At 35.2% G+C, this 16280-nt stretch overlaps 1 protein-coding gene across 1 annotated transcript; it reads left to right on the top strand.

Annotated features, from left to right (window-relative positions):
• The first annotated feature begins 12593 nt into the window (after nt 1-12593).
• LOC122521897 (cell wall protein DAN4-like) lies at nt 12594-15089 on the top strand. The gene is made up of 2 exons (XM_043642638.1): nt 12594-12995; nt 13102-15089. The coding sequence occupies exons 1-2, from the start codon at nt 12873-12875 to the stop codon at nt 14464-14466; spliced, it is 1488 nt and encodes a 495-aa protein (XP_043498573.1). The 5' UTR covers nt 12594-12872; the 3' UTR covers nt 14467-15089.
• Nucleotides 15090-16280: the final 1191 nt, after the last annotated feature.

Below are 16280 nucleotides of genomic sequence, written 5' to 3'. Positions count from 1 at the left end.
ATAATTAACTGCTCGGACATTCGATTAAATGTGCTCGTGTAATATGTGCACAATCGATGAACTTTTAAGTTCGTTGATTGTCCACGAGCTAGGATAGCTAACGGGAAACGCGAATGCATTTTGTAATAATTAATAAATAGAGTCACCCCCTAACGAACATCGGAATTATTTGCATAAATGTATGATGAAAGAAAATAAATGGAATTATTTCATATATATATTGTAATGTGAAATGTATTTCATTTATATTAGTGTTATAAGCAGTTGAGAATAATTGGGTGAAAATGTCTTGAAGTCGTTTCTAAATTGTACGACCATAATTGGCATATTATAACGGTTTGGTATTAGAATAGAATCGATACTTTACATAGTTAATAATATTCCTTTCGGCGATGAATATCTCTCGACCAAAAGGTAATAATTATTTTCATGTAAAAAGCTCAGGATGTTTTACTAATCACATTTTTCTTTTTCAGGGTTGTGTTAGGGTCGGTTAGGTTTTTTTATTATATAGAATCAGGGACGATTCTAATTCTATATCATTAATCGTTGTAATATGCCAAATTATGCGAATACTTTTTGGAACGATTGACGTTTTTGGTCAAAGATTCTTTTCATGCTCGCACGTAGGGAATGTCCGACAGTAGGCTTGAAGAAAGAAGAGGCTAAAAGCCGAAGAGGCCCCCACTTAATTGTGGCTCAAGAGGGCAACTACAGACTTAATGAGTTATTTTCAAGTTCGACAGCATGGTTGAATCTTGAAAATAGCTCGTTGGTCATTTGATATTTTTATTGTTTTATTTTTTTGTTTTGCTCGTCAATAATTTATAATGGTTATTAAGAATGGTAATAATTAAAATAGTTTGCTTTTTGTTACAGGTGACCATCGTTGGATTTGCCATACCACCCACCAAAGACCAAACATAATTTTTCCTAAAAATAAATCGAGTATTAAGAAAATTTAATTTTATAAATGATATTTCATTTAAAAGACAGAAAATACTTTAAAATCATGATAGAGTACAATACCATTCCCGAATTCCCGCTCCAATATCATATCATTTTCTAATTTCCTATTACCTACAGTTTCCCCACTTTTCATTCTTCATTTCATTTGTAGAAACTAATTATCTTATAATGTTTTTTAATGTCTCTTTTATTGTTTTAGGTATTAATATTGAATCAATTATTATATTATATATTAAATTAATTTTCATTTTATTTTGTTTCAGGATATGATTAATTCCAATCTATTTGTAAGTATTGGATTTTGATCTAGAAAAGGAATATGTTTTCGATGCATTCATTGGTTCTTCGCAAATCTATACTAATCTTTCTGTTTTCTGTTTCAGGTTCGTTTCCAGTATTTTTTTCAATGGGTAGCGGGTAGATTCTTTCTTTTCGAAGAATGGTCTACTTCAGGGATGCGACCCTGCCCACGCGAGCCTTGATTCTATCTTACTCCCAAGGATAGAATCATGTCCTTACCTAAAATTCCATCCACACCAAACGATCCTTTTCTTAATATTTTATTGGCAGGATGAATTAAGAAGATGAGGCAAAATTCTTTTCAAGAAGAGGCGAAAGAGGGATCAGAAGTGGACTGAGTTATGGTAAACGGTAGTATTTTAATATGTTTATTATACTTTAATATTGCATCGCACTCGTGAGAAAAATCATTATCAATGCACTTTCACGTTTTTACAGGTACCAAAATAATCTTTTCTTTTTCTTTTTCAGGTTCGTTTTTAGGGTAACTTTTCTTATTCTTCCCTATCCCTTTGTTTTTTTTCTGTTTCAGGTTTAATAGGAGGAGGATTTTTATCTATTTATTCTTCTCCCTTTAGCATCGCACGCGTGTGATAATTATTTTTCATGTATTTTTAATGTATTTTAAATGTATTTTAAATGTATTTTAATGTATTTTACTTGTATTTTATTTGTTCATAGGTTCCATGTTTTTTCGTTTCTAATCATATTTCATTCCTTTTTTATCAATTTGATATTTGGTATTTCACTTTTCTCTTCATTCTCAATAATAATTGCAAGGATTTTCCGAATAAAACTCTTAGGGTGGGGCCTAAAAGGGGGGCTCATAAAAAAACGTTCTCGGGGCTTTCATTTTCTTTGGTTTCGATTCAATTCGGATGGGGACGTCTTCAGGATGCACATCCCGGGTCTTCAGAAGCGGTTACCTCCTCGTGGTTAGACCTGGGCAATGGTATTTTACTTTCAGTATAATGTTTAACATGTTTTACATGCTAAACATTCCATTGCAAGTAAAATCTAGCCAAAGACCGCTTACCATAAACATTATAATTGTAATTAGTTTCTTTTAACTTCCCAATTAATACCATATTCTTGCACTCCTTTCCTTGGTTCCTTTTATCCATTAAATATAAAGAAACTAATTACTTTATAATGTTTCTTAATAACTTTTACATTTTTACAGTTAATTGTAAGTTCTTCGATTTTCCTTTCAAGAAGTTTTATCCGCGCGTATTGGTTTTTTATTAATATTATTTACATCATTTTTTTATTTATTTTAATTATTGTTTTATATCAAATTTTTGTTTCTGTTTATCGCAGATTTATATATTAATTTGTAAAAATATTTATATAATATATTAATTATTATTCTTTTTGCAGTTGTGTTACTAGCGAGCATTGCTTTTACATCGGATGATAAGTGATTTTTAGATTTTTCTAGATAAACTATTTCTATCGATAAAAATGTTTTCTCTAGAACTCATCATTACCGACGGTTGAGAGTAAAATCAAATCTAAGAAACTGCAGTTGCATTTAGAGGACACCACATACACGTGTCGAAGATTTCTAAAATTTCAATAATAATTATTCGTATTTTAATATAATAAATCGAATAAATAAACGATGTTAATTAAAATCACATAGAATCAAAATGCACATTGTACCGATTATACATGAAATTTGTACATATTCGTCAAAATTGGCTTAAAATAATATATATATATCTTTATTACGTTAAACAATTTCAAAATAATATATATTTTAGGTGAATTTTTGGAAAAATAAAAAATGTTGCAGATATTTTTAATTTAACGTTACTTGTCAATGATCGTAAAAGTCACATAGACGCGATTTAACATTCGAAATAGATTTAAGAAAATAAAATAACGATATTATTTGGCGAATAGACGAAAAGGAAGGGGGGGAGTGAGAAGGTAGAGAAATGGGGGCGGATGATGGTGATGGTGGTGGTGGTGGTGGTGGTGTTAAGCTATAACGTAACCGTTTTGTTCCCAGTAACGGGACATCGATATTGCTGAGGCCGCGGGAAAAAGTATTCAGAATGCCCTTCAAGAATTTTAATGCGTCGGAGAAAGAATTTATTGCAACCTAGAATGCGCAGTAATGGCGGAAATAAGTATAAAAGTCGTGGAAAAGGGTGCGCATTGTCGCCGTCTAATGGCTTGCCTCAGGGCATTTTACAGTAACGTCGTGTGCACGCACCACCCATGCAGTACTGTCTATCCGAGAGGGGCTCCGTTTAGGGGTCTTAGGCTTTTAACCACCCTAAGCTTCGCTCCATCAGGTGCATTAAAAGAGTCTGCATTCTTTTCGTCTTTAGAGAAAGAGCTCTCTCTTTTTTTTTCTCTCTCTCTTACTTTTTCTTTTTTTTTCTTTTTTGCTTTGATGTTTGGCTAGGTATAGATGTTTTATATATAGCAAACTATTATTCTATAAATCTCTGTATAGAGATATATTAAGTTTTATTCATTCGTAACCATTGAAATATTTCTATGATCTTTTCTATAGGTGTATATAGAATATATATCTGTGTGTGTGTGTGTGTTTTTGGAAAGAGGGTGAGAAGGAAGAGGGTTGCGAATTCCTCATGTACTTTAGCACGATCGAACGATGCGTTTTCGCGCCTCGCTTTTGTGGTCGTCCAAAGTACCGAGACTGTAACCATTTTCAAGCGCAACGAGCCCTAAGAGCGAAAATGCACGAGGGTGAGATGAATGTGTCTCCAAAAAGGAAGGAAGGAAGAAAGGAAGGAAGGAAGGAAGGAAGGAAGGAAGATGATTAGGAAAGTGAAAAAGGAAGAAGAGATGTATGCGCATGCGCATATGTATCGTAGAGAAAGAGACGTCGGAAGAAGGAAAAGAAAAAGTAGAAGAAGTAGAAGAAGAAGAAGAAATAGAAGAAGTAGAAGAAGAAGAAATGAAAAAAAAAAAAGGAAGAAAGTTGCGTTGTGGGGAAATAGCTGAAGGGTCCCATAAAGGCGTTCGCCGTGTTCCAAAGAGCTGAATGCGTCTAGACAGTTCCACTTCACGCAATGAAAACACCGCGAGCATCTCGCGCCGCCATAAAGTTTCATTATTTACTGATGTAACGTGTAGCACTTTTCTCTATCTCTCTTTCTCTCTTTCCTTTTTCCTTTATCTTTCTCTTTCTCTTGCTCAGTAGGAGGAGTACTAAGTTTTTCATCCACCGTTCTAGGCGTCTTTCAGTCTTCCGCATTATTAATCCGGAAGAAATTCTAAACTAGCGAGGAAAATACACTGACGGTTTTTAATAAAGCCATGCTTTTACATCTCGATAACGTAATTTTAGTTTTCATCAACAAATTTTCCTCGTTGCTTAATTACGAAATTATTATGACGATGATAATGATGATGAGACGATAATAAATAAAAATAATTAAATAAATTAAATAATTAATATATATTAATTATATTATAATAATGAACGGTGGTATATAATCCAAAGATCGTTTATTAAATGGCAAGAAGAGAATAAAAGAGAGAGAGAGTAGAAAGTTAGGGGAAAAATATTTTATCGCATTATGAAGAGGAAATTTTGTGTTGCTTTTGTTTTATATAAAGAAGACCTTAACTTTATCGCGGAAAATCCTATTCCTTGAACCCAAACCGGTATAAATACTCTATAAAGGAAAAAAATTCACGGGAAATAGGAAGATCCAAGTTGGAGGAGTAGAGTTCCCCCTGTTGGCCGCGTCAAAGGACACGTTATTTTCTACAAATCGTCAAAGGCGAAAGAGGCTCAAAGAACTCGTTGGAATTACCAGACGTCTAATTTGTTCTTAAGAATCGCCTTGAACTGAGTTATTTCTAAGGAAACCTTCCGGAGTAAGAAGAAGAAGAACAAGAAGAAGAAAAGAGAATGAGAGAGAAAGAGAGAGAGAAACGGAGCTCGTTTTCCAAGAGCGACAACTTCTTGAATCGAGCGTAAAGACCGACTTTTCACCTCGCTGTAATCAAATATTGTATTTCCGGGTAAGGTAACAAACAATGAGTCGGAAATTGCTGGATCGCGTAAAAGTTATTCCGGGCGTGAATTTCTCTTTCGTATAAAGTAAATATACAAACTGATGATGAGGAAGATGAAGAAGAAGAAGAAGAAGAAGAGTGAATAAGGCGAAGGGATGGAATACATGGGCGAATCTTAATTAAAGAGTAATAAGATTTCAATGAACGGTCTAGAAATGTTTCTTGGGTTCCTTAGTTTTAGACTCTGTTAACATCCAAACGTAGATAATATAATTTAAATAACGTTCTCACCTACGTATATATACTTGGTCTCTACTTAAATATATATACGAGAGTATATTATTATTATTCATATATAGAAATAATTTATCTATGCTTGTTGCGTTTACACATTTTCTCTCGTTTCGTTTTTTTCCCTCACACTGTTTATTCTTTATTTAACGAGAACGTTTCATCGCATTTCTGAAAAATGCATTCTTTTTAAAAAGAATCATATTTTGTTTTTTTTTGAAGAAGAAGAAGAAGAATTCTCAATCTTGTTAGGAGGAAAAGAACACGCTCGGTTATGTTAATCAGTTTGAACAGCTTTTTCTCACGTGATATTCGTATAACGACAACGTTAAACAAACGGATACGCGAGCATGTGTATACGTTGATACGTGGATATAAGATTAAACTGTTGGGACAGGAACGAAGAAGAAGAAGAGAAAATAACAAAGAGAAGAGAAGAGAAGAGAAGAGAAACAACAAAAAAAAACAGGAGGAAAAGTAGAATAGATACTCTGGAAGGATTATTCGTTGGAGTCTTTGAAAAGAACAATGGTGGTATTCTGAGGTAGGTGAAAGGGGTTCACGTAGAGATTCGTGAATCTTCCCAAATGCCATATCAAACGGATTTAATCGGGCACAAGCACGCGGAACGCGATGCGCCAGACGATTGATAAGTTAACGGCGTGAGATATCGCGAATGGTTTGGCCCTTTTGTATTCCCTTTTAAGATCGGCTGATTCCATTGCGTTTGGGGAGCACCGAAAGAAGAGAAGAGGATGGTGCATACAAGAGAGAGAGAGAGAGAGAGAGAGAGAGAGTTAGAGATAGAGATAGAGGACAAAATCCATGCGAAGCAAGCAGCTTCTCTTCTCCCTTTGGTATCCTTACTCTCCTATTCCTCCTTTCTTTGTTCGTCCTTCCGAATCGCACAGATTGATCCTTCCTCTGTTCCTTCTCTCTCTGTCTCTCTCTCTCTTTACCATTCCTCTTATCCGTTCGCTAACTCCTTTGTAAACGCCACACCGTTTAATTAGTATCTACGTCTTTGGAGATTGGAAAAGGTACGGATTAGAACGTTCAAAAAATGAAAGAGACTTTAGTCAAAGCTTTACTTTAACGTTTCTTATTTGAACAGATTAAAGATTATTAAATATCTCCTTCTTCAATAATTATATGTGTCATTGTATTATCTAATTTCATTTTTTTTATGTTCATCCTTTATTTTTTTTCAACTTTCTTCGTAATTGTTTCGTTCTTTTTTTTTTTTTTTCTACTTTTACTTTTACTTTTACTTTTACTTTACTCCACTTTAGTTTAGTTCAGTTTGATTTGCTTTGGTTTCTTTTTCTTCTTCTTCTTCTTCTTCTTCTTCTTCTTTCTTATATCTTTAACATTATCCGTCCTTCTTCTTTGATCGAGTACTTGAGCGTTAATACGCGCGAGAAATCGCATCCGTCACGAGAACTGTGTTTCTGGGATCCTCGCGCAATCAGGGCCGAACGAAATTACGGCTAAATCACTGGAGCGTCGTTTCGCGTCGCTTCACTCTGACACCCTCGTCGAATCTTCCTTCGTTCCGGAAGGCACGAGGACGGACGGATGGACGGACGGACGGACTCTGACGGATTGTATTAGGAAGAGAGATCGATCGTAACGAAAGTGTGAGGCAGAAAGAGAGAGAGAGAGAGAGAGAGAGAGAGAAAGGTAAAGGGAGTATCTTATTCTCTCTCTCTCTCTCTATCTTTTTCATCCCCTATTCGATTTAATTGCTTTCGACCGGAAAATATTTCCGTCCAATTCCGGCTGTGGCCTCCACTTCTTTTTCTTCTTCTTCTTCTTTACCCTTCGTTAAATCTTGTATTCCTCAAAGTTTGCCACGGAAAAGCCAAGCCAAGCCAAACCAAGCCAAGTTAAGCTGGAAAAATGTTTCCGTGCCACTTTTCATGACGATTAAGCATAAAAATCATTTCTGTTTTCCCAACTTAACTTTAGTTTTTTCCATTTCCTTCTCTCTTTCCCTTTTTCTTTCTTTCTTTTTCTTTTCCTCGCTTTTTTTCTTCTCCTCACTTTTTTTCTTCATACGATTTATATCGACCAAGCGGTTGCGACGTGAGCAATAATAGGAAGTTTAGGCGACATTATGTAGGAGAGAAGGATAAAGGGGCTCTAGTGCTTATATCGTCATTCTCTCAACTACAATCATATTCGCATCGTGCGCTGGGTGGTTATACTCGTTGTTAAACATCGCGGCTGCGACGGTTTACTCTCGACGACGCGTCTATGTCGTCTTCTTCGTAGTAGAACTTGCATCTCTCTAACATTCTCGACCAGCTGTATTTCTATCTCTCTCTCTCTCTCTCTCTTCTAATCTCTCTCTCTCTTTCTCTCTTTCTCTCTTGTGGGTTCTCTCGACGATCTCCCATTTACGGCACCGACATACGTATCTGTATTCATGGTACGTTGTGCTTAACGTTCATCTTAGAAGAGAATATGGAGCGAGCTAGCAAGCAAGCAAGCAAGCAAGCAAGCAAGCAAGCAAGCAACCGAATGACTGAGTGAGTGAGACAAGTATGGAGAAAGATAGAGATAGAAGAGGAGCACTTTGATAGCGTAGAAGACTACTACCTCTCTACCTACCTTCCTTCTTCTCTCATCTCTCTCTCTCTCTCTTTCTCTCTCTTTCTCTTTCACCGTGCCAGCTACTGGGCGTCGTCGACCTGGAAATCTCCAGCCGCGGCTTCGTTAATTAGCCACCAAAACCACCGACGTCGTTGGTACCGTAAGAATACGCTCGGTCTGCGAATCCTCCGGGACGTGAAGCTGCTGAAAGCGGCCGGCTTTTGCTACTAAAAGAGAGAGAGAGAGAGAGAGAGAGAGAGATGTGCTCTTCAAAGCATAACCTGTACCAGTACCAGCACCAACCACCATTAGTACTAGTACCAGTATCAGCAGCAAGGGTAGAAGTAGTAATAGCCGACAGGACCACAAAAATCCTTTTTCTTGCGTCATATCTTTGTCTTTTGTTACTCGAGCAGGTCCTCGAATCAAACGACGATTTTTATTTCTTTAGAAAATGAAAGCCCCCCTCCTCCCTCACCACGTTTTTTCTTATTTATTTATCTTATATCCCATAAGTTAAATTCGTGATAATTTTCAACGTGCATATTTTGACAAAATGATTTTTTAACGTTTTTTAGAAAAATGTCAAATCTTTTTTTTTTTCTTTCAGATTGTATAAAAGAAATCGACGTTAAGTGAATTTTCGTGAGATTAGTTTCGGTTTATATTAAGCGATTGAACGATTTCTTTTCCAACCATGACAATGGTTGTGACACTTTGGAAAATGTAATAAGATATCTCTTGTTATTTTATTTAATCAGACCTTTTTTGTTCTCTCAATAATAATATCAATATAAATTGAAAGGGAAGTTAATGAACTCGGTTATATCCCAGTGACCTCTCTTAGACTTCGAGGATCGATATGGATACTTAGGAACAAGCAAGAAGTCGAGGTCGCGTTAGTTGGAACGAGAACGGAACTCATTAGAACTGGTACACGGGGATAAGATCGTTCTATATACATATCGATGTGCATGGAAGAGAGAGAGAAATAGAGAAATAGAGAAATAGAGAGTGAGATAGAAAATATATGTATATATATCCATATATACATTTGTAAGTGTGCGTGGATGCGTGTACCACACTGAGTGCATTTCCATAAAGCATAGCCGCCGCAGCTGCAAGTTTCGAATCTCGATCAAATAGCATTTAGCGAGGCGCTGGAATTTGCGGTCGGATTACGCCTGCGGCTTTTCATAGACCGACGAAGCGTTTCGAAGGAACTCCCCGAATGTAGATTCTATATCCACAGAAGCGAACACCACTGTCGTCGCTATCACCACCCCCCCCCCCACCTCACCCTCACCTCTCAAACCCAACCCCATTCACCTTTTCTCATACCACCATCCATATCTCAATCCCCTTATACTCTACCACCACCCTATGACGACCCTTCCTACCGCCACCCTTGATCCTCGATTCTAACCCCCTCCCCCCTCCACCCGCCCCCCCGGTTCTTGAGTGCTAGCTTGCTCGCGAATGTCTATTGCGAGTTTTAAATGTAATTAAGTCGTCATCGTGACGGCGAATCGAAGAAATCGAATTAATTTCTAACGTTGGGATGCCTCTGCATCAGTGCCACTCATTTGTCATAAGTACTTTAAATATACTAACACGAATTTTGGTGTACATTTTCTTGTAGTCACTTGTATATATTTTATTTTTTATATTTGTTAATAATTTTCTTTTTGATTCTATATTACACGTAATTGTTGATTTTTCTTTACTTATTGTTTTTCTTTATTTTTTTTTTTTTTTTTTTTTTTTCATTTCAAGAATATGATTCTTCACATTCAAGATATCTCTCACGTTTATCTATCTTTACACTTATTTATTTCTTTATTTCTTTTTAGATTTCGTTAGCAGTATGAATCTTATCATCATTGTTCTCGATAGATATTTATTTATTTATTTAACACTTTACTTGCACTTACTTACCTTTGTTTCGTTACTATCTCTTTTTTCTTTTTTTCTTTTTTTCTTTTTTTGTATTATTCCATTATTCTATGAATTTCTTGATAAGTTTGCGAATAATATTGAATTGTTTATGTATAATACGTGTGTACGTATATATATATATAAATGTTAGATTATTTACAATAAAGTATTGTTAGATAAAGACTGACGTACCAATATCTACTCATGGTTACTTTAACTTAAAGTACTACTTCAACGTGAAGATAAGCATCATACGCGTGGAATAGATTTTTTTTCAATTACTTTATTGGATCTTATCGATTTTGATCCACGTCAATAATGTTCTCGTTATTGCGGATTTATTCTCGATTTCCCATTTAATTTGTTTCTTTCCATATAATAATGATATTAATAATAATAATTTACGATTTCAATTTTTTTTAATATGAAATCTTATTGCGACACTTGACTTCGATGATATATTTTATTTTTTATCTTATTTTTTTTTTTGTTTTTCTCTTTATTATTCATTTATCTTTTTTATTTCTTTTATTCGCCAAGATTTCGATCGATCTGCCTCTTCTCCTTTTCCTAAAGGCAGCAACGGAAAGCGGAGAAATGTGAGGAAAGTGGTCTCGTCTGCTTCTGGCGTGCCATTTTCTCGAAGCAAATCTGAAGAAGAGGAAGAAGAAGAAGAAGAAGATATTTCATTTTAAACGGTGATCGTTTCCGTTCGATGCAATATGTGTGTACCCATCCCGTTGCATAAAAGGAAGGAAAAGGAAAAAGATCAACAACATTGTTGACGATAGCTGGATTTTATCCCAGCCCTGTCAATGTTTCGGCATAATTATTAATCGAGAAAATGTTGCAGATTTTCATCGAGTAGAAAGTTAATGAAAAGAAAATATTTTTCGTTTAATCCATCCGTTGCAATGGACTTTCTATGTGATATTTGAAAAAAAGAAAATGAATTGATTAGTTAATTAAATTAATATCAATTTAGAAATAATGTGAAAAAAGTATCGTTAATAATTCGTTCATGCATTCATTTTCATTGGAAGAGTTAACTCTTTGAATATTTCAATTCTAAATTTACCCTTAGGATTATATCTTAAGAAGATTTTACCCCGTTGCCTTGGTACACTTCTATGTAAATGAGAGACTGTATATATAGATATAGGCTGTAGAAAATATATATATATATATATATATCTTAGCGAGGAATATTTCTCCCCAGCAGAAACCAATAAACTCGTGGGAGGTCATTAAACGTGTACGCAAACATACGGGTGTATAATCATATCTTGATTGATGTAAACCGTGAAACTTAATTCCATATCTATGTTTATTCTTGTCATGTATATTTTTACATATGTTATTTTTTATTTGTCATTTTAATAATGAGTAATTTCTACAAATATTTTTTATTTTTTATCACCAGGTGTCTTTTGTTCTTTCTTTCGTTATTTCTTTTCTTTTTTTTTTTTTACTTAGCATTTTATAATTCTTTTATTCTTAATCCATTTTTGTTCATTTTTGTATTTATAAATTATTTGCATATTTAGTAGACATTTTTATGTTTAATAATTTGTGATTCTTAACAATGAGTAATTTTTTTAAATATTTTTAAAATTATCGTTCTTTCTATTTGTTATTTTTTTAATGATTTTTTTATTTTCTATTCGCTATCTATATTTATTCATTTTGGTATTAAGGCATTTGTCGATAATACGATGAGAAACCTATTATAAATGACGATATAATTTAAATCACGTGATTTGTTAAAAAACAACGGATAATCAACAACAATGTTAACTACAAATCAAAAAAAATGAAAAGTTTCCGTTATTTAAAAAGTTTCATGGAATTCTTTTATAAGAGAATTTTTCCTCAAACGATTCAAAACAAGATAAGGTGATTTGCGTTCGATGAACGTTCGGGTTTACTTTATTTCATTGTAAATACGTCGATTAATTAATCGCTACGAATGATGAGTTGCTTTATCAACCGTATCTTGCACTGTTATCAGACCCCCAACGAATATGGCATACGATTGCATCGTATTTATGCACATACCTGTAACACATATGCACGAATAGCGATAAATGTCATATGATACAGATGAACATAAACAACTTGTGTACGATAGATATTTTCGATATTTTTTTTTTTATTAATTATTGCATTATTGCATAAGATGATTTAATTTAATGCAACATGTCGTCAAATTTTCAATTGTAACTATTTGTTAATTTTTATTTTTTATTATTAGTTCTATAAATATTTAGTACGATTAAACCAAATTTGTTCATTATTATTATTTATAAAAATTATGTTGAATGTTATTATATGAAATGTTGGACATGTGCATTTTTTAACATCAACAATATAGTTTCTTTGACTTTTTTTTTATCAACTTTGATACGTTTATAATTTAAATGTTATTTCAAATTAACGATCCACATGTGGTTTTTATTTTCTTTATATTTAAATGATATGATGTAATTTTCTTTTCAATTATCGAATATATATGATTTACCGCCTAAACACGGAAATTCTAAAATAAATAGGTGCAAAGAATCTTATATAACTTGTTTATATCATTTGAGTGATAGAAATCTTCGAGTTAATGCCATTTAAAAACCTTCCGAGTAATATGTACGGGGAATATTGATAACAAGAAGGTATAAATACTAACGCGACACGTCGTTAATTCAGTTAGACTTTGATACTCGAGTAAAATAAATTTATTGGGGAAATCGCGAGTCAATAAAATCTCGTTCAATATGCGAGGGATACTAATTTTTCTTGTTTGTCTAACGGTGGCAACTTTCGTTGCGGGAAATGAGTTCCTCTTAGGAAGACGCGAAGAAGGAGATTTCCTCGTAGCTGACAGAATTATTGTCAAGGTATATAAGTATAAATATAAATGAAAATATATTATTAAAAAATTCACACGATCGTAACGAATTAACGAACGTTGTTCCTTTTTTTTTTATTTTTACTTTTTTTTAGCCACGAATTCCAGGCAAAGTAATGACTGCTAAAGTTGGAGCTCATTCAACTGCAAACATAACTTATATTCGAATAAGAGATGTGGGTGTGTCAGAATCAAAAGTTTATCCAATAATTGGAGGATTGGGTTCACGTAGAATTCTTTACTTAGTCACTGGAGAGGTGGGCAAGGGATTACTTGTACGTTTTGAAGTTTATGCATCGGATAAGGAAGATGTTACTACGACTGAACCAGATACTACCACGACTGAACCGAGTACCACTACGACTGAACCAGATACTACCACGACTGAACCGAGTACCACCACGACTGAACCAAGTACCACCACGACTGAACCGAGTACCACCACGACTGAACCGAGTACCACCACGACTGAACCGAGTACCACCACGACTGAACCGAGTACCACCACGACTGAACCGAGTACCACCACGACTGAACCGAGTACCACCACGACTGAACCGAGTACCACCACGACTGAACCGACTACCACCACGACTGAACCAAGTACCAACAGCCCCAGTGAACCAGCTACTGATGCACCAAGCACCAGTGAACCAGCTACTGATGCACCAAGCACCAGTGAACCAGCTACTGATGCACCAAGCACCAGTGAACCAGCTACTGATGCACCAAGCACCAGTGAACCATCTACTGATGTACCAAGCAGTGAATCTGGAGAGCAAGCAAGCAATGTAACTTCTGAAGGAGCAAGTACTAATGCACCCACTGATGCATCAAGTACCAGTGAACCAGCTACCGATGCACCAAGCACCAGTGAACCAGCTACCGATGCACCAAGCACCAGTGAACCAGCTACCGATGCACCAAGCACCAGTGAACCAGCTACCGATGCACCAAGCACCAGTGAACCGGCTACCGATGCACCAAGCACCAGTGAACCGGCTACCGATGCACCAAGTACCAGTGAACCAGCTACCGATGCACCAAGTACCAGTGAACCGGCTACCGATGCACCAAGCACCAGTGAACCGGCTACCAATGCACCAAGCACCAGTGAACCAGCTACCGATGCACCAAGCACCAGTGAACCAGCTACCGATGCACCAAGCACCAGTGAACCAGCTACCGATGCACCAAGCACTAGTGAACCAGCTACCGATGCACCAAGCACCAGTGAACCTGCTACCGATGCACCAAGTACCAGTGAACCATCTACTGTTGCACCAAGCACCAGTGAACCATCTACTGTTGCACCAAGCACCATTGAACCATCTACTGTTGCACCAAGCACCAGTGAACCATCTACTGTTGCACCAAGCACCAGTGAACCATCTACTGTTGCACCAAGCAGCAGTGCACCAACGGAAGGATCAGGAAGCGAGGAGTCTAGCCAATATTAATAATAATAATATATCCAAAAATTAATCTCTCTGTATAAAGCGGTTATGGAAAATTCCCTCATTTACGATTTAAACCGTAAAAGTACTATAGTGCCCTTAGTATTTTAAACAATTGAAATTAGTTAATACATGAGATAAAAGTAATAGAATGATAAGAAACAAGATGTAAGAAAGTATGACTTCTGTATTATGTGTTCATAAATTAATTATTGTATAATAAAATATGTGTATATACAAATACATATCCTATTACAGGTGTGGTTCCATAAATAATTTTATGTATAATGACGAAATGAAATCCTATTTCTATATAATATGTAAATCAATTCTTTCTAGCTTTAGTCCTGATATTATAGACAAATGCGTATAAATTTACATAATAGTATAAAACTTCAATTAAGACGCATATTCCTGTTAATTATATCTACATTAAAATGTATATTTTTATGTCGAAAAACGATATATATATGCATATTTTTTCTTTCATTATTTTAGCATTAACTTATATTACTTCGTTTCGCATTAGTCATGGAAAACGAATTTATAAAAAAAGCAAAAATTTTTATCATTTCTCTCTATTCGAATGTGGAGGAAACGTTTCAGTAACGAAACTTAAAAAACAAGCAGAAACAGAAAAAAGAATAAAATAAAATAAAAGGAATATACGTGCACATAAATAAACCTTGTGTTGAAAAAACGTGTTTTATCTTTTACTTCGAAAAAGATATTAAATTTGAAATTCTATGTGAATTTCAGTTCTATACATTAACGTATAAAACTCTACTTATATGTCGAAAGAGAGAAACCTATACTTAGCACTAAAGCTACTTTTCAAATAGTCGCATGCAAAAGTATATACGTACCGTACATACCGTTAAACCAATAAACTGTTACGCTTTTCGTAGAATTTTCAGATAAAACTGTCGTAACATTAGTTATTTCATTTTCATTCTGTTTTTTCTTTTATTTTTTCGAAAACGATTTGTTTATTACGTTTCATATCACATTATACTTTTCCTCGTTCGTCCTCATTACGAAAAATTACAAATATTCTTCCAGTTATATTTTCATATTATTTCTCGTTCGATTAAAATCAAAATCAAAATCAAAATCGAAATCGAAATCGAAATCAATTGTTATAGACAGTTTTTCAAATAAATTGGCGAGACTTAATCGTCGGACTCGTCAAAAAGTAATTCTTACTTGCGATACAACGGTTTAAATAATTAACACGTTTCGAATAATGACAGATCCCGACAGCGGTGATAAAAAGTGCGAGGCCCCCTACGAATATGGGAAAAATATGAAGGTGAAAATCGAACCAGGGAACGCTGAGGGAAGAAAGGGGGAAGTTACAAAAAAAAATACATAAAAAGGAAAAAAAGGAAGATACAAAAAAAAAATGTTTTATATCGAAACACACGCACAGTCCCCACTATCACCACCTGCCTATCCCCACCCCCACCCTCACCCCTTGTAATGTACGTTTTCATCGCGTCGTCTCGGTTCAATGCTCGAATCGTCGAACCGAAAGATTTTAATTATTACCGTCGAATCTCTCTCTCTCTCTCTCTCTTTCTCCCTATTTCTCTTTTCCTCTTTCTTTCTCTCGCGTTCGGACGCGCGAAGTCGTATACAATGATAAAATGAAATATGCCGTGATTGGAACACGGTGCGTTTAATTTCGGACTGATAGGAGAGGTGGTGGCAGTGAACGAGGACGAGGACGAGGACGAGGACGAGAAGGGTGAAGAGGAGGACTGACTAGTAGGAGGGGTATGGGGGAAAAACGTTAAAGCGGACTAAAATGCGAT

The sequence above is a fragment of the Polistes fuscatus genome, unplaced genomic scaffold (genome assembly GCF_010416935.1).
Source record: "Polistes fuscatus isolate 324 unplaced genomic scaffold, CU_Pfus_HIC Scaffold5, whole genome shotgun sequence".
NCBI classification, from domain to species: domain Eukaryota; kingdom Metazoa; phylum Arthropoda; class Insecta; order Hymenoptera; family Vespidae; genus Polistes; species Polistes fuscatus.
Note: the sequence above shows the minus strand (reverse complement) of the source record. Positions and strands in the feature narration are given on the sequence as shown.

What these genes read in the sequence shown, in the direction of transcription:
- LOC122521897 (XM_043642638.1), top strand. Translation starts at nt 12,873, where the DNA reads ATGCGAGGGATACTAATTTTTCTTGTTTGTCTAACGGTGGCAACTTTC. An exon ending in CTGACAGAATTATTGTCAAG is followed by an intron (nt 12,996 to 13,101) that starts GTATATAAGTAT and finishes ACTTTTTTTTAG; the next exon opens with CCACGAATTCCAGGCAAAGT.